Below are 18,281 nucleotides of genomic sequence, written 5' to 3'. Positions count from 1 at the left end.
GCATTCTTTGCATAGCACCAGGCAACTGTCACCTAGTAGTGTACACCGTGCTGACTTCCATAACGACATATATTAAAGGTGTGTCATCAGTTTAAGTGCTTTTCTGTCCCACACTCATAAATGCAGTCAGACATAATAAATTATGACGACAATAAGAGTTAAGTGACAGTGAGATCTCAGTCGGCATGTGCGTGTTTGTCGTGACACCACATTATTACTCGCAGTATTCAATGCAATCCAATGACCGACAAAATTGTGTTCACAGCCGCAAGTACGGATTATTTTATCAACTGCACTACTATCAATTTAATTTGAAAAAAAAATCTATTAAATGTCAGAGTCACAAGTTTTGAAGTCTGCAAACTGCCCGTTTTATCCGAGTAACAAAACTAAATACAACGACAAGGATGAAGAGATGCAGAAAAACTGGAACCACTCTTACTTGACAAACATTCTTAGTGATGAATCCGTTATTAAAATTGTTGATTGATTTCCTCTCAATTGACCAATCTGTCACTTGACAAGTATCTACAATCTTTCCAGCAGTGATGTAAAAACAGATGTAATCAAAGTGACATTTGGTGGTCAGCTTGTGTAAACTGTAGAGTCTGCTCTGCTCAAATGTCATGAAATTTCAATTAACATGTGAAGTTAAGGGGCATTTTGTGCATTCAATTTCAATCTGTGACATTAGATTTGCTGTTTGGTTGGAACTGCTGAATTAAAGGGTAACTGCAAAAAACTTAATGAAATAAATCCCGCTATAGTTGTCGAAGAAAGCAGCAATGGCAAACACATACACACAACATCAACAACGGGGATTGCAATTGAGATTAAATAGATTGATATTGTCTATAGATGGCTTCAGCAACAATAGTCTCAATAGTGCCTCATATAATCTTCCTTTGTATCAGCGTGTCAAGTCATTCATTTATTTGTTTAGGTCAGTTACTGTCCTCTTTCATAAAGTTTTCATGGTAAATTTCAATATACAAATTCATTTAAGACACAAAAGTAAAAGTTATTGAACAGTCATGTCCAAGGTTCAAGTTCAAAGAGATCAATGTGTCACTTTATTGAAATATTTTGTCAGTACAGGTTAGGAAGACTGGTCCTATAGTTCTCAATGTTAGTCACGTAAAATGTGGTTTTCTTAAACTATCTGTTGCAACAGAAACAAAAAAAGCTTTATACAATGTTTAACAATCTTACATGTAATATATGTATTGTAAGATTTCACATGAAGAAGAATAAATACAGAGGAGCAAAAATAAATGATCCATCAAAAAAGAGTTTTATATTTTAGGCTGTGAATTTTACAAAACAAAAAAAAAAACTAAATGGAGTTTGGGCAGCAAACAACTCACTGGTCACTGGGAAACAGTAACCTCCTTTACTGGTCCACAGAGCACAGGGCTGCGCACGCACGCACGCACGCCCTCACACACACACACACACACACACAGTCATAACCAGCATCCTCAAACTCCTATGTATTCCCACTGTCACCGAATAAACATACACTTATATACCAGTTTGCAGGTTAACATGTCCTCCACACATTCTCACACACACACACACACACACACACACACACACACACACACAGACACTCACATATTTACAACACAATGACTCTGTTTCTCTCTGCTCAGCTCACCGGATCCTTGTGGGTAGAGCTGCAAGGTGCTGGAGCAAATCCTGACTCATCTGCAGCGGAGAAAACCCTGACCCTCCTCCACAGGTTCCTAAGGGCCACACACACTCACGCACTCTTCATTCTTTATCATCAGGTTAGTGTGTGTGTGTGTTGCTATTATTTAGTCTGCAACAGCGCTCATAAGCTGTAATAAATGACTATGCCTGGGTGTGTGTTTGTTTGAATGTGTGTATATTAGTCTCAGAATTTTCCACAGTGTATAGGTCCATGTCTGATTAAAGAGAAGTGGGGTCTGGTGAGAGCAATTGATGAGGCTGTTGCAACCGATAGGACGAGGCTTGTGACGGACACGTGACGTCATGGGGGAAATGGGAGGAGTCAGTTACATGCGAGCAGTTCAGCAGCAGCTCATCAGTCGTCTGCTCCAGAAATTCTCGGGCGAGTGCAGAGCAGGGGATCGCTGTGAGGGGTGGGGTCAAGATGGCTCGTCGGAGCACCCTAATTGCTCTGTGTTTGATTGACGCACCAGTTCATTGGCAGTGGAAAATGGGCTGGACGTACTCCGGCGGGAAGTAGCCCACGTGCCCATGGCAACGGCCCCTCCAGCGCACCGAATCGGAGCAGTCAATGAGTTCGATGACATCACCACGCAGGAAGCGCAGCTGGGACGGGTGGTGGGGGGAGAAGTCGAAGAGAGCGTGGGCGTGATGGGGACGCTGTGGAAGAGAGGACGAAAAAGAGAAAAGAGAGAGAGTTAGTGGAAACCATTCAGGTCTCGTTTTTTAAGACTTTCATGAACTCAATCAGTGTTTTCATCACTGGTGGTGGAGTCCCCACCGGCATTCATAAAGGCCTTCAGTCTATCCTCGTTCTTCTTTCAATCAAGAAATACTCTCCATTTCTGATATACGCTAACTTTCTTGAGGAGCCGCCATTGCTGCTCACAAACAGACACTTCTTAAAGACGTCACACCTAAGACACTCATACCTTCCACTCAGTCACAGGACGCTGACCGGTCCAAACGACACACAGCACGGTGGTGCAGTGGTGAGCACCGCTGCACCACACTAAGAAGGGTCACATCAGCCCTGTGATAGACTGATGCTCACGAAATGTGAGCGGGGATTGGCTGGTGACTGGCTGGCGCGACCCTCCAAGGATTGACCAAGCTAAGGCATGTATGGACAGCACACAAAAATGCAAAGCCATGGTTTTCCTTTTCCTGTTTGAAAATATACATTTAGATGAAAAACTACATATAAGTAGAGGGCCTGTGTTAAACAGAAAACATGCTGATCTCTGAGAATGCTCCTTCAGTGGCTTTCAACAATAAATAACAGACAGTTTAAAACAGAGTCCAATTACAGGTTTCCCTTTCACAAGAATAACAACAGGCCTACTCTGTTTGGAAAAATGCAGTACAGCTACTGTTCAACATGTCAACACTGGAATAGAAACAGATGCAGAGACAGTGGGAGGAAGGAACTAATGCACTGGCACGACTTGAAAGAGGAAATGGGTCATGTCTCACCCTGTATCTTTTTTGGAAAATGTATCCTTAAAACATTCTTTAAAAAGTCAAAGTACTGCTCAGCCCTACAGAAAGTAATTGCACATGCAGCCACAGTTAGCCGTGCACACCTCCAACTCAAATTTCAACGCAAATTTATCCTGATGTTCCGCCTGTGTCACGTGCAAACTGGAAATCACCTGGCGGTGGCCAGTAGCATGATGGATAAAGTCCAATCGTTGACTTAACTTATTCCTGCATTAGTTTTTGTTTGGCGGCACTGTGCGCCATATGCTCCTTGGTTTTGATAAAGTAGCTGCTCAAGGACTGTTGCTGTTAACCGGCCGAATCAAGCAGGACTCTGAGATTCCTAACCTCTCAGAGTCGGGCTTGTTGCAACTGCCTGGTTAACAGTTAAACAGTCAAATTAGTAGTTAAGACAAGAGATAGAGATTGAGATGTAGTGGGGGAGTTTCTTTGTAGGAGGTAGTGGAAATGAGAGGATTAATGCATGAGCCAACTCCCGGCTGTGTGCGCTATAGAGTTGGAGGCGCGAATGCGACGTATTCTAGACCCTATTTGATGCTGCGTTCGCAACTTGGACACCGGAAGTCGGGGTGGGTGATTTTTTTCCGACCTCCCGAGTCGCAGTGGAACCGGAACGCAGCACAACATGACATAGCAAACATGGCGACTTACACGGAGGTCGGGTCCCCCTAATGTAACTATATTCAACTCATTCAAAGTTGAGGAAAATCCATCGGTTGTTCTGTGTTGCAGGTGATTATACATATATGAACACACAATTATGGACAATATATTCAATTTCTGTGAATACGTTCTTCGTAATACACGACACACTGTAGCTTTAAGTTACTTTCTTACTCTTTGTCTCTCTCTCTCCCCTGGAAGCCTCTTCACAGGCTCTTCAATCAGGGGAGTGATTAGACGATTACTCCCCTGGTGCAGATGGAGGAGCTCTCCTGAGAAACCTCCAGCATCACAAAGGGATTTCATGCAGATGAGAGAAATGTCCTTTTTGGAGTTTAACATTTTCAACAGCAACCTAGCAATTAGAAAACATGTTGTTGGTCAAACTAGTGCCCCGTTGTTTCAGGGCCGGCTGTTTCTCCAGCCAAACAAGCTCTTTCCAGTATTTGTGCGAAGCTAACCAGCTATGGTACAATCATGAGAGAACTATCAATCAATTCAAAAATCCACTTTTCCCAAAATGTCAAACTATTCCTTGATAGGGAAATAGGTCAGTATAGCTTATGTGACAATGTGTGTCACCCTGCACAAATATTGATAAAGTGACTCTGAATATGAGGAGAACAGGTTGGCCGACAGACAATAGGAAGGCAAATACAAACAAGATGACATCGGGTTCATATTTACATAAGACACATTTTAAAGTTGCAGTTGTCTACCTCTGTCCTGGTGTGATATTATGAAACGTACCATGTATTAAATGTGTCCTAACCTGACAACAGGGGTTGATTTTGTTCAACTAGGGCAAATCTCGACATGGAAACGTCTCGTTGATTGCTGCTGCACTTTGTGGTTTTGGCTTGTTAATAGGTGTGAAGTGAAAAAAAACAAAAAAACCTTTACAATTTGCATCTTCATGAAATATGTAAATCAGGCCGCACAGCAGAGCAGCTTTTAACATTGATGTACACAACTACTGTGCACACACACACACACACACACACACACACAATGGCCCTGGTGAGCTGCTTTCAATTCAGCGCCCAGGTGATGTGCTTTCACCTTCTTCCTGAGAAGATAAAAAATGTTTTTCCTTCTGCCCTGATAGCTGACCTCCTCTGATCTCTGTAGACTCTTCCTTAGAAATCAAAAAGTACGTCTTTCCCTCTGCCTGTCCTTTGATTCGACCCTTGGACAACCACTCAGCCAATCGCCCTCAAACCGTGGCAGCAGTGTTTTTCTGAGGACAGGCAATTCGGAGTCAACTGTGACGTGTGCTGGGTGTGGTTTACGTGTTGTGATATCACCAGTGGGCTGACCTCACAGCAGTTTGAAGTCGATCGGATGGGCAGATGTCGAGAAAAATCGAAAGACAGACACAGGGAAAGACAGAAGTGTGTTCTAGGCATCTGTGTAGTAACCCTGGCTTTATTTCTGTGACAGAACATGCACAAACCTGTACAATATATTCACAAGCCAGACAGCAGGATTAGTATCAAGAGACACAGACGGAACCCATCAACCTAACAAATCTATAAAATCCTCAAGCGCTTATCCTTTATTGTGTCACTGAGCTAGTCTAGACTTCTGTGATGTGTGTGCATGCATGCACACCCTGTTGTGTTGGGTGTGAGAGAGCATGTGTGCGCAGGCCTGTTTTTCCTCGCTTTTTTTGTGCAATCCTGTGACTTTTGTTCACGTGTGAATGTGTGTGTGTGTGTGTGTGTGTGTGTGTGTGTGTGTGTGTGTGACAGGACGGGAAGGAACCATTCATCTATCTACGCCAACTTGTGACCAGCGGCGTGCGAGGAGAAAAAAACGCTCCCTCCACATCGGCTGTGCTCGGCTGCCCTGTGATCAGCTCTGACCCAGAGCGAGCGCTCCGTAACAACAGCGGGCTGCAGCTTTGCATTAGATTTTGTTTCTTCTCACACGCAGGGATTTTAAAGGAGAGAAAGAAAAACATCCTCTGACACCGCCTCCGTCTCCACTTTCACTCAAAAAAATAGGGCAACATTTTGCAGCTTTTTATTTAAAGAAAAAGCTCGGAGACACAGGAGGACATAAGGGATACGCTGGTGGGAGGAATGACAACAAACAAAAATGACTGAGAATTATTTCCGATCCTGCCACAGTGAGATAAGGCGTGATCTCGGGCCATGTAATGAGCTGATGTGGAATTAGCTTAGAAGGACTAACCACTCAATGGGGGAGACAACAATAAGCACTGCGACAACGACGAAGCTATTGCAACACGGATTACATTACATATACATAGATCAAACCAGTCCTCCACACACTAACTTCATGTCTATGAGAGTGAGCCAAATAGTCTTAAACAGAAAGAACCCGTGGTCATCTGATGGTGTCAGAAACCGTGACGAAGACAGTCAGCCAGGGAATAATCAGCCTAAGACAATGTGAAATTTTGGTAAATGAGGAAGTGGGAACAATATTTGTATTTAATATTTTTACTATTTGGCAGAGAGTATACACAGTGGGGGAAACAAAGGCAGTGAAGAGAGCTGCTGAATGAATTGTCAGAAAGTTGACTACATTATAATGTACAAGGATAGAAAAGGTTTCTTGCATTGCATTGCAATTAAGGGCTTTCACACCTACTATGTCTCGTTTGGTCTGGACCGTGAAGACTTTTAATTTTTACTCTGAATCAAAATAACGGCGGTGAAAGTTGCCCCCACTTGATTTATAACGTCAGTAAACACTTCCCTGAGGGGTTTATGGTCTCAATCTCAAAGTTCAAGTCTTCTTCAATGCAGCAGGATGTTCATTTAGTCAAGTATGGTCTCATTTAGAGTAATATAGGAGACAAAGCGTGGTATGCATGGGGGCGGGGATACCGTGTGATTGACGAGCTCTCAGTCAGACCCAGCCCACGATCTTCCAAATATGTTTACATCCAGTATCAAAAACCCAAGATGGCGCTGGTCGAAACACTAAACCTGAGGCTTCAAAACGGCTGCTCACAACTTGGTTAGGACCTTCGCCCGGACTCTCAGGTGTGAAAACGCCCTAGATGACATAATAATCTCTGTCAAGCTGTACTTGAGTGAGGACTGAGTTGTAAGTGAAATATATGCAGTGAGACATTCGAGCTTTGTTCATGCTGAAGGCCACGATGAAGCCCAACAGAACAGCAGAACAGAGGCCACCGACTTGGATTATAGATAACCATGATATGCCAAAACTTCCAAGAAGCCACTGCAGACAAGGGAGGATGGAATTTGTATGATCTTGGCTCCTTTGTCCTGCTTGGGGATTTAAAGGTGAAGATAAGAACAGGCTGCAGGGAGAGCTTAGGAAATGAATTCAGGAGGTCTTGTTTTGAAATTGTTCAACAGTCCAAGCTGATGTGTAACTTTCAAGCACAAGATTTTAAAACTAGACAATGAGGTATTGCACACACTGGGTTTGCATTTACAAAATGCTCCAGATACCTGCTTGTCGCTGAATCAAGGTCTATTCGCATTTTAAAAATAAAATAATGGAAAATATGACGGGCCCCTTAACATTCTAATTATAACAGTTACAAACACTAAAGTAAACGAGCACATATAAACATAAAGGTATGACTAATGTGCTGCGATGCGATGTGGAAAGACAGATTATCATCTGAGGCCACAAAGCAGCGTTGGTGAACGCAGCTCCTCCAGCACGACACGGCTGCGGGGCACGTTGTCAGATTATCCCCGGGTCATGACGAAGACACACGGTGACGTACAGCTCGGGAACATTCACAGACTGTGTGCTGGTGTTGTAAAGACACAAGGTTACTGTATATGACCAGCAAATAGTAACTGTTTCCGGATTGAATCATTGTTTTTGCCCATCATTCTCTTTTCTCATTTGCAGTTATTAAGTTATTAAGTTTTGAAATAAAGAACATTTTTAGGCAAATATGAGAATTAAAAATGTTCAGTGGCCAGTCTGTTGTTGTTTGATACTGTACCTCAATATCAGTTAGAGATATGATGTAGCTTGGTATTCTATACGAAAGAGTATTGGGGTCAGGCATTAGAAGAAGATTTTTCTCCCCATTTTGCATTCCCAGAATAAAGTCGAAATGTCGAGAGAAAAGTTTAAAATGTCAAGGAATAAACTTGAAATTTTTCTACATTAAAGTCGAACAATATATGCAGCTACTAACATTAGTGCATATCTGACTGCCTCCACAAAAAGCCTTGAGTAGATGAAAAGGTGAAATTGTTCTCCAGAATCAGTTTTAGTAACAAGCCAATAAGGAAACACACAATACATTTTTAGGACTGTACAGTCATGTATGTAAACAACACCCACTCATAGCATGCAAGCCTCGTTAGATCTAAACATTAATGAGAACAAGAAGATGTCCTCATCATTCAGACCCGAGGCAGGATATTACAGAATAAATACTGTCATTATGAACCTTAAATAATCATGTTAATGATGTGAGAGCATTGATTCTGACCTGGGGCAAATCCCCGCATATTTGCTCTGTACATCTATTCAACCAGGAATTTATCAAAAAGCGTTGGACACTGACATAAAAACAAGCCTCAAATGTCATTGGACATTAAATGGAAAAAGTTCCACAGTTTTATCTGCTAGTAATATATTATTAGAATATAAAATGGTTTTAATCTTGCACTTAACAACGATGCTTTGATTATTTGTGGAATGTGTTTCCTCATTTTTTTGGGAGTCTGATGTTTTTACATAACACTAAAATAAAATTTGAGAAGTCGCGAGTAGAGTCAATACTACATTGCAACATAATGTTCAGCATAGTCAACATCCTTTTAATAGAGCGGCAACAGCCTTAAGAATGAAGCTGAAATGATTACTCACTTAATCAGTCAACAGAGAATTAATCGGCAGCTTCTTAATTAGTACTTTTTTTTTTTTCAAGCAGAATCATCAGAACATCGAGTCCCAGCTTCTCTAGTGTGAGGGCTGTTTGACTGTCTTGTATTTTATATCATTGTAATTATCTCAGAGGTTCTTGATGGTCGGCTATGAAGTGACTTTGGGAGATTTCCGTACATGTTTTTACCGGTTTACAGATAAAACTATTGATCAAGTCATTGAGGAAATAATCTGCAGGTCGATCAATAATCAATGTTAATCACTGCAGCCATACTGAAGATACGATGGAGCCTTGTGAATGGATCTGCAGTGATTAAATCACTGGAACGTCTCCATTAACCAATATTATACAGACAATATACAAACGTTTCACTGCTAAAAAGACTGATAACAGCTCAGTCACTGAGAAGAGTGAAGTGACTTACTGGGTCCGTCATCACAGTAAAATGCAATAGATTTGATAAAAGCAGAATGAAATAGCAATAGAATTTACGAGCATGAACATCCTCTTAAAGTCTTCAAAACGTTTTATAATAATCATAATAAGTGTAACCATAAAACAAGAAATGAATGGAGTATCTGTCTCAAGTTCTTCACCCACAATTCATATTCCATGTGTAGCGTGTGTTGTCAAAGGAAACAAACGAACGTCCAGTATTACTGCGCTTGATCCACTGACGGCAAACTCGTTTGGATGGTGACAGAACCATAGTTTTGAATTAATAGTTTGAGCAGATGTAGAGGTCAATTATCTCCCGTCTAACTGTCATCACAAAGCCCGGAAGCCATATTCTTCACCCGCATCTGCTCCAGCTGCATTCGTTCAGGGGACTGAATACAAGGTGCAACATTCTCTTGAGCGGGAGCAACGTTTGTGAGAAGCTGCTCTGTGAGACAAAAGTCTATTTTTAGGGGATCAAAACCCGTCATCCTCAGCTGAAAGTCTGCTCCTCCGCCAGGTGAAACGCAGCAGCTGGTCTGCTTGCTATTGCCAGTTATGGCACAGCCTCATCTGAGGAAATAGAAAATAGTTGATGAAAAGAAGAAGAAGAAGAAAAGAGCTCCCCCCAATTGAAAGGTTTAGATTTATTGGAGTAAAGCTCACAAATCGCAGAGATCAATCAATGTGGATCATCTTCAAAAGAGCATAAGCTTCACACAGGCTTACCGGCTCAGTTCAATCGACCTATCTTCTTATCTTCAATTGCTGCTTGTGGTCCTGAACCCATAAAACCATGATGACGTATTGACTTTATTGGACATATGGATATTGTATCATTTTGGTAATTATTAACTTCCAACCAGCTCATCTCCGTATTCATTCGTTTCATGTGTTAAAGGCATGAGAGCACTCCAGGAAGTGCATTTCAAATAAATACTGTCCCATTCTATCTTCATTTTTGTAAACACATATCACTGCAGTCATTCACACTTCAAGCCAGACGCAGAGCGCTGCTTTGCATGAAATACATGCATGTTAAAAATAAAATACAAGGAAAATACCCTCTGGATAACATCTCCAACACTGACTCATCAGACTCTCGCTTCCTTTCTGACGACCTCAAGCAGCAGTGGTTGTCTACCTCCTCCACGCCAGCAATTTTTTAGATTCCCAGAGCTACTTTTTTCTTTTTCTGTCACTGCGTCTCCGTAAGTGAGCTTATAGCTGAGTGCAGGCTTTGGATTTTGCAGCGAGGTGAATCAGGGGAGTCGAGGTGGCGGTGATAAATTGACCCCACCTGGATTGTTTGGGAAACAGGTGGACAAAGAAAACTCGGAGGCCGATCTTATCTGCCTGAGAGATGCTTTGGGCGGACACCCTTTTAAAGAGCAGCATTAGAAAGCCGTTAAAATCAGGTCTGAGATGTTTTATGACTCCAATTGTGCGATCCTAAACTACATCTTTGAAAAATGCAGTTCTGCTCTGAGATTGGATTACAACAGTTTCCATCATTTCCCGCAAGGAAAACAGACAGTTTAAATCTCATGCAATCTAAATTGATGTGAAGACTAGACCGCAGAAGTCATGTACGAGTTTGACGTATGAAAATGGTGTAGTAGTCGCCCGCAAACGACCAACTGCATCTCTACTGAGTCATGTGGCCTCAATGTATCTAGTCACATCCAGTTAACCCTTAACTTGGACTGACGTCCTTAATTAATGAGATGAAGATAATTCTAAGTGCGGTACCATACAGAGCTGTCCGGACATTTGCCCGCTGTGAATCTTCCGGAGATTTTCCTTCTGCGGTACTTTTACTAGGGGGCTGGCGGGAGGAGTTTTGGAAAATGTTCGCAGCAACATTTAGGGAAGTTTGCTTCCTGAGACGGAGGAGTTCGGGAAAATGTCCAGACTTCAGTGCATGTCCGAGAGCAGCTTAGGATATGCGATGCCTGAAGACCAAAGGTCAAAATCTAGAACATGGCTGGACTGTGTATAGTCAATCTGAAATGGAAACGGTAAATGGTAAAACAACTACTTGAACAGAAAGTAGCCCAGTCCTTCTCAAAAGGAATTAGGATAATTAGCATATTCATTACATCATTGTGTCATATACACATAAGTGTCAGTCGGTTTCAGGCCTCAATCTATTTGCTTCTCTGCTCACATATACAGTGTCTACCAAAGAAAAAAATTCCCATTAAAGTTGTTGTGATTAACAAATGTTTCTGTGTCTATGTTGACGGCATATTAACCAGCAGTCGCTTCCATGCTGCTGCTGCTGCTCTACTGCTAATATCCCCAGTGTCCCGACCCTACGTAACCTGCCATGTGGTCAATCGTGAGAGAGAGACGCGACTGTATACGGAAAGCGATTAGTTACTTGTGGGCCGGCAGGAAAAGTGTCGGAAAATGTCCGCAGCATCAACGTTTGTGGACTCCTGCGCTCTCACTTACAGCCGCTCTGGAACAGTTCAGGAAAATGTCCTGACGACAGCGCATGACTGAAAGCAGCTTGACTGTGACTGACAGTAATTAAATAGCTTCAAAGGTGACAAATTGGGAACGCTGCCTGTAAACGCCCCTCCTTGTGATTTAATAGAAACCGCGTCATTTTTTTTAAAAGACCAACTGCCAATGGAGAAAGTCCAACTCTCAAACTTGATTTCATCAGTCAATCGGCCGTGCACATTTGTGTTTATACAGTAGGGCTGGCCCAACTGTTGTGGTCTGACCAAAAAATAATGCGTTGGCCAATGTTAATATTACTCTTATGTTGGTAAAGCTCTTGAGTGAGGATGTGAGGATGTTTCTTGAACGTCTCACTCAACATATACGTCGCGCGTTGTCTGACTGTGACTTCGCCTTCCCTGTTGTAAATCAAATAAAATGACACGCTGCATCATCTGGTTCCCTGAGGACCGTGGGGCCTATTCTCAGGTGCCAAGGCGCAGACGTGAGTGTGATGTGATAGGTATTAGCGTGCGGCTGGTTTTACAGTGATGAGGACATGCTGTCGCGTCAGGATCACTGTGGATCACATGCCTCTGCGGCGACCGGGCTCGCCTGCAGGCGGCTTGCCTGCCACTCCCAGGAATAGTTACCGTGCAATGTGATCTTGTCAGCATAATGAGTTCACAATCAGGACAACGGCAGCTTCTCCCATGGTGACACCATCCTGGGAGCTACCTTTCATTTGTACTTTTTCTCTTGCCAAACCTGAGCGAGCACGCTGGAATTTGGGTTACGCCCCTGGATGACTAGTTTCTCCTTCCACATCTTTAATTGTCTCCTTAACGATGTTTTCAGATTTAATATACAGATTTATATGGACACTTGATGTCAGTCTGACCTATAGAGGGAAAAGGGACTGTTACCTGCACTGTTCTGTCCAGACTTGATATGAGGGAACTAAATCATGTCTGAAATAAATAGTTGTCTCCTCAAAATCCGTTTTCTCGTGCTCACTCCCTTTGGCTCAGTGCCTAAGATGACTGATTTGACTGTGCTCCTTACCGGCAGCGCTCCTGTGATCTTTCATTACAAGCTGCACCTCTATATCAAACGCTGCTGCCAGCGTCACAGATTTGACCAACATATACAGACTGTTCCCATAGCTGTCAGCTGCATTAAAAATAAATTTATGGTTGTGCTTTGAAGTCACTGTTCATTGAAATGAGAACTCCCGGGACCTTTTTTATGTTTGTCCTGACATACTGATTTGATAATAGATTTGGGGGGGAAAAAATTGCATTTGTCAAAATGGCAGCATAGATAAGATGAAGGGGAAACGATGACAGGAACAGATGTGTTCGAAATGGTCTGAAGAGGAGATTAAAGATGACATTGCAAAATAAAACAGTTCTACATAATTAATAAGGACACGTGAGTTCCTAGAAAGTGAGACAAAAGGATGTCCCGGAAACTACTTCCTGAATTTAAAATGGCATTGTTTTTAAAAACATTGAATTATTAATTACAATAAGCATTTCTACTATTATTTCCTGTCCTTGGTTTATTCATTTATTGTTAATGTTATTTTTGAAAGCGGCCTTGGTTACCTTGAAAGGGGCTTTATAAATCCAATTCATTATTATAATTTTGAAATTGAACATGTAAAATCTCACACCCCTGCAGTGATTCTTTGCAATAATTGTAAATAACCTACACACAATATGAATCAGTCACAGTCACGCTGAAGTTACAGGAAGAACCTCAGAGTTATGTAACTTTACTTTTAACGTGATAATTGTTCAAGTTGATATTTGGCTCATAGATGCTGCTGGTGTAATCGTATCTATTAAAAAAGATCCTTCATTTGCTTTACTTGCCGTTGGTTGAAAATAAAAATGTAAAAGTGTTCATGGTTGGCCACATTGCATTAAAAACAAACTTGCTCACCCTGGCGAAGTGCTCGGGGTCTCTCAGAAAGACGTTCCTCTCCTTAGCGATGCTGTTGCTATGGTAGAACTCCACCAGCTCGTTGAGGGAGGAGAAGAGCTCGTCCCACACGTAGTACTGATTACTGCGGTCCTGCAGCACCTTGAAATGCTGAACATGGTCCCCATAACTGCAAAATTAATGGAGAGACAGTGAAACTTCACTAAAGTGTCTTATCTGAAAAGGGCCGTCATGGCGAAATGTGCTCGCTCATGTATCATTATTGGGATTTATACATATCAGTCAATCATAAAGGATGTGTCAGAGTTTTGGTGAAGAGCACAGTGTCGCTGCAGTCAGACCAAAGAAAAAAAAGTGAGGCAACAGCGAAGAATGATAAAAAATATATATCAAGAAAGAAAGAAGCACTGGAGGTGCCTTTATTTCCTGTCTTATTTTATTTTCATTTGTGTTTATCTGTCGTGTGTTCCGCCTGGTCAAGACAAGTTTTGTGACAACAGAAAAACAGACAAGGAGCTGCACAAAGCCACCAAAGACAAACCCACACTAAACAATCTTAAACAATATAATCAGTAGAGAACGGAGGGAATTTCCAACGGAGGTGTTTTTTGTATTTTGGGTTTGGTTTTTTTTAGTGCGTGAGTCATATTTCTGAAAGAGCAGACAGTGACATTTTGCATTGGCTGCTCCGCTGGTCGTGGATTCCTGTGCAAAGCAGATGATGTCAAACAAATGTATTAAATACCAATTGAAATGGGTACAAAAAACAATTTGCACAATATGATGTAATAGAATATTGACTGAAAACATTTCCGACAAGGTTGATTATGAATAATACGATTCAGCCAGTGGCACGAACAAAAATGGTGTTGGAGTGTGCGTGCCTTGTTGCTGCGATGAGAAGTTTGGCTTGTATTCGTTGGCAGTCACACCTGCCCCCCTATCCTGCTCCGTGGCGGTTGCTAAGTAACTTGTGAGCTTATCTTTAGAAATCTGGACATCTCACCAGGATGATGCTGTTATATAACTGCGTCTCATGTGCGGCAGAAGTCGGTAGAACTCCTCCGTATTTCTAAACACGTCACAGAGTAGGTGTATGTGTGTGTGTGTGTGTGTGTGTGTGTGTGTGTGTGTGTGTGTGTGTGTGTGTGTTGGGCTTAACTTAGTGATTGTTCAAATCTTGTTTCCCATGTGTGGTAACATCCTCTTTTTTTTATTGTGACATCATCGGTCTCCATTAAGATATAGCAGATTCTCCCTCTGAATTATGTCTTTTCTCTAGCGCAAACTCAATTTGTCATTTGCTTCTTTAAACCTCACCGAGCTCCTCCTCAATCGTGCGGGTGGCCCTGTCCCAAGCTCAGAGACGGTAAATGAGCATCAGCTCGAATGTCTTTCTCTACTCAGCCGCCGAGCTCTGTGAACAAGCAGCACCGACTCCCTGATGACTGGATGGGATTCAACTACACCTCCACCCTGCCCCTCTTACTCTGCCTCCTCCGTTTCACCCGGCGTGTCCTCGTTTCTCTCCTCTCACCCTCAGCCGGTCGCCAAAACAACCGATGAGACTGAAATCATAACCAAATGGAACGCTTTTTTGACTTGTTTTTTTTGGGGGGGGGGGATTGACAATGTCCCAGACTTTGTAGTCCTCGAACATGAAGCCATTCTGTGTGAGCAGCAGTGCTGTCTGTCAGTCGTCTTTCTTTTCGCTCTGCCTAAGGGTCTGTATTTCTCTGTGTTGCTCTCACGCTTCTCTATTATTCAAATTCTATCTAACTTCTGCCTCCCAATCGCAATTCCTCTTATGTGCTCCTCTGTGTCTCCATTGTCTCTCTTGATTCGGCCTTATCCTTCCACTGACTCACACACATAACACAAACGTGTGATCCTCTCTTGTCAAAGGAGCTCCATCAGCCCTGTAGTTGTGCGGCGCCCTCTGCTGCGTCCTACTGGCGGGGCTCTCTTACTGCCGCCCGCCGTGCACCTCGGCACGGCGGCCGTTGAGTGCCTGCACCGCATGGTGAAGAAATAATAAGTAAGCATTTGTGAAGACGGAAACCGAAAGCTGAGGAGAAGAGTGGGGGATTAAGAGACGGGATGTAGACAGGGCAAGGGCCTTCCCTTCAGGCGATTCGCAGATATTGTGATACAGAATGAAACACATCAAACGTAGGGTTACTCAGACGGAAGAAAAGGGGGAAACAAATGTCACCGTTCTGTAGCCTGTTCGCCACATCTAGTTCAGATTTCCTGCAGCAGCAGACAGCATGCTATGTCTGCATTTTTTGTTGTTGTTGTTTTGAGTCAGTTTTTCTAACCCCCAAAAAAAGTCATCTTAAAATGTAATGTAACAGAAATGCTTAAAAGAATCCTAAAAAATGAATGTGATACAGTCATCCAGCTTCATGGCAGAGATTTCACCCAGTGGCGGTCGGTACATCTATATACTGATATGAAAACTCTGAGTTGTTTTTTATAGGCTATGCCACAGGAGAGATAATAAAAGAAAAAGAAAAGAAAGAATTTATATATATATATATATAAATATATATATATATAACCTCCTTTGCGCAGGCAAAACATTTAAACATTTTATGACAACTATATAATGGTTCTGCTAAACTGTTTGAGACAAGCGATACAAATCTAAAAATCTTTCATTCTGAATTCTGTCCGTGACGCCCGTGCATGTTAAAGAAACCAAAGCAGAGGTCAATGATCTCATTGTGGTGAAAACAAACTCTAACTTAGTTTGTAAAAAAGTGGGAAAGGCAGGGTTGTACAGAGGAGGGGAAAAACAGGAGGAGAGAAAGTAGATTCAATCTTGCAGCTATGAAGGTCTCCTGAAATATTACTCAGAGACACTAGAGAACCAGTGTGCTCTAACAACACATCTGTCTGAGCTTCGTCACACACTCGCCCAGTGCCCTCTCATCTCCCTGATCCAGTGTAATTAAGGCCCACAGCGATAGAGAGATTATGTTATTTTTCCACGTAAAACGCATCGACAGAGAGAGAGAGAGAGAGAGAGACAGAGATTAAGAGAGAACAAGACAGAGAGAGAGAGAAAAGGAAATAGATGGAGAGATAGAACACACAGCGAGAGAGAGATGCCGTCGATGAGCACAGAAGTTTATCTTTTTAAACTTTTACTCTGTGCCAGCACAATTCAAAATTCATGAAGGTCATCCGTCTATCATTCACTCCACTTCCTCTGTCAATGTATTCTCACTTCTCTGTTCTCACTGTCTTTCATACTGCCCCATTCAAAAAAAGAAAAGAAATCTGTGCATGCACATGATGCTTTTGAGATAAATTAAGTGCCATATACCTTATGTGATGAATTAAACCACCGAGTTCTTGTGTTGGCCTGAAAATTAGGACAAACTGTTTACCACAGTCTGCTGTGGTAAACTAACCTAGTGGTGGCCCTCATTTTTTTTTCTGTTTTAACGTGAGTAGTATCAATCTTCTTATCTCTCTGCAAGAAAGCAAAAAAGCGTAATTCTCATAAACGATATCTTTGAAGTAGCTTGCATGAGTCGAGTTTGAACAGGATAAGACCTTCTGCCTCCCAGATGACTTGGTCTCATTTCAGCTCTATGTCAGTATGCGAAAACAAAGAAATGAGAACTTAAATTTTGCACCCAACCACCCTCCTTAAGATTTTCCTTCTGCCGTCTATTTTCTCTGCTGTCACTCTCGCCTGCTCTTTCCCCTGCACTTTGCCCTCGACTATTTCTCTCTGTCTCTGTATTTATGGCTCGGTCTCCCTCAAGTCTCTCTCGGTCGTGTTTTGGTCACTGAATTGTAAATTGTGCAATTGACCAGCGCTGTGAAAGCTGAACTGGAGAGTTGATTGGGGGGAAAAAAAACAGAAGACCAATGCACCATGTTTTTATATGGATGCTGCACATCTAGGCTACACATCCAAACCCCACCAGCACCATCATAACAATAACGTTATTTGCTTTCTTGTTGACTGATATATTGAGGAGATTTATACCACTGATGCCGACATGTCTGTACGATGCCACAGCCAGCGGTCGGTTAGCATAGCTTAGCATAAAGACTGGAAACAGGGGAAACGGTTAGCCTGGCTCTGTCTGATAATAATAATAATTGTTATTATTTTATTTATACATCGCCTTTTAGAAGTAGCTTCACAAAATGCTTTAGCAAAAACAAATGAAATCATAGACAATTAAAATCAGCATTCAAACAATAATACAGTTTTCAGGTCACATATCTGAATAAAAAAATAAAATTTAAAAAAGATATAAAAAGACAATATATTACTGATAGTAACAAGTGAGATATAATGTGTTCGTTAGTGAGCTTAACTAACTTTCACTTGCTGTATGTTTCAGTGTGTGTGTGTGTGTGTGTGTGTGTGTGTGTGTGTGTGTGTGTGTGTATTGCTCCGATATTTGTTCCCATATAACTCAACTCATTGACTATGCATTATAATGCATCCACATGCATTAACTTGTCAAACTAAATTAGGCGCTGTCTGAGGAGATATCATGAGTCATTCGGTGTGAAATTGCCCCCAAGTGACGACATTCACGGGACACCGAACTCGCCGAGAAGCTTATGGAGCTATGAAATAAGCATAAGCCATAAGGTCAGCTCCCTTAAACGGTTCCTCTTAAGAGCAACGACCCCGATAAGAGACATATGGTGA

General features: G+C 42.1%; 1 protein-coding gene and 1 long non-coding RNA gene across 5 annotated transcripts in view; one reads left to right on the top strand and one right to left on the bottom strand.

The window, feature by feature from the left end:
* Nucleotides 1–1,044: 1,044 nt before the first annotated feature.
* Nucleotides 1,045–18,281, bottom strand: part of grapa (GRB2 related adaptor protein a) — a 33,656-nt gene continuing 16,419 nt past the window's right edge. For 3 of the 4 annotated variants that reach the window (XM_035614990.2, XM_035614988.2, XM_035614989.2), the window contains 2 exons: nucleotides 13,592–13,760; nucleotides 1,045–2,376 (listed from right to left, as the gene is read on the bottom strand). In XM_035614990.2, coding sequence (XP_035470883.1) covers nucleotides 2,191–2,376; nucleotides 13,592–13,760 — 355 coding nt within the window. In that variant the 3' untranslated portion in view covers nucleotides 1,045–2,190. The remainder of the gene's footprint in view (nucleotides 2,377–13,591; nucleotides 13,761–18,281) is intronic. The other variant, XM_035614991.2, reaches the window with a different exon arrangement.
* LOC124849452 lies at nucleotides 1,656–7,828 on the top strand. Its single transcript, XR_007029886.1, has 2 exons — nucleotides 1,656–1,793; nucleotides 5,637–7,828. It is a non-coding gene; the product is annotated as an uncharacterized LOC124849452 (long non-coding RNA).

Source organism: Scophthalmus maximus, chromosome 17 (assembly GCF_022379125.1).
Source record: "Scophthalmus maximus strain ysfricsl-2021 chromosome 17, ASM2237912v1, whole genome shotgun sequence".
NCBI classification, from domain to species: Eukaryota; Metazoa; Chordata; class Actinopteri; order Pleuronectiformes; family Scophthalmidae; genus Scophthalmus; species Scophthalmus maximus.
Note: the sequence above shows the minus strand (reverse complement) of the source record. Positions and strands in the feature narration are given on the sequence as shown.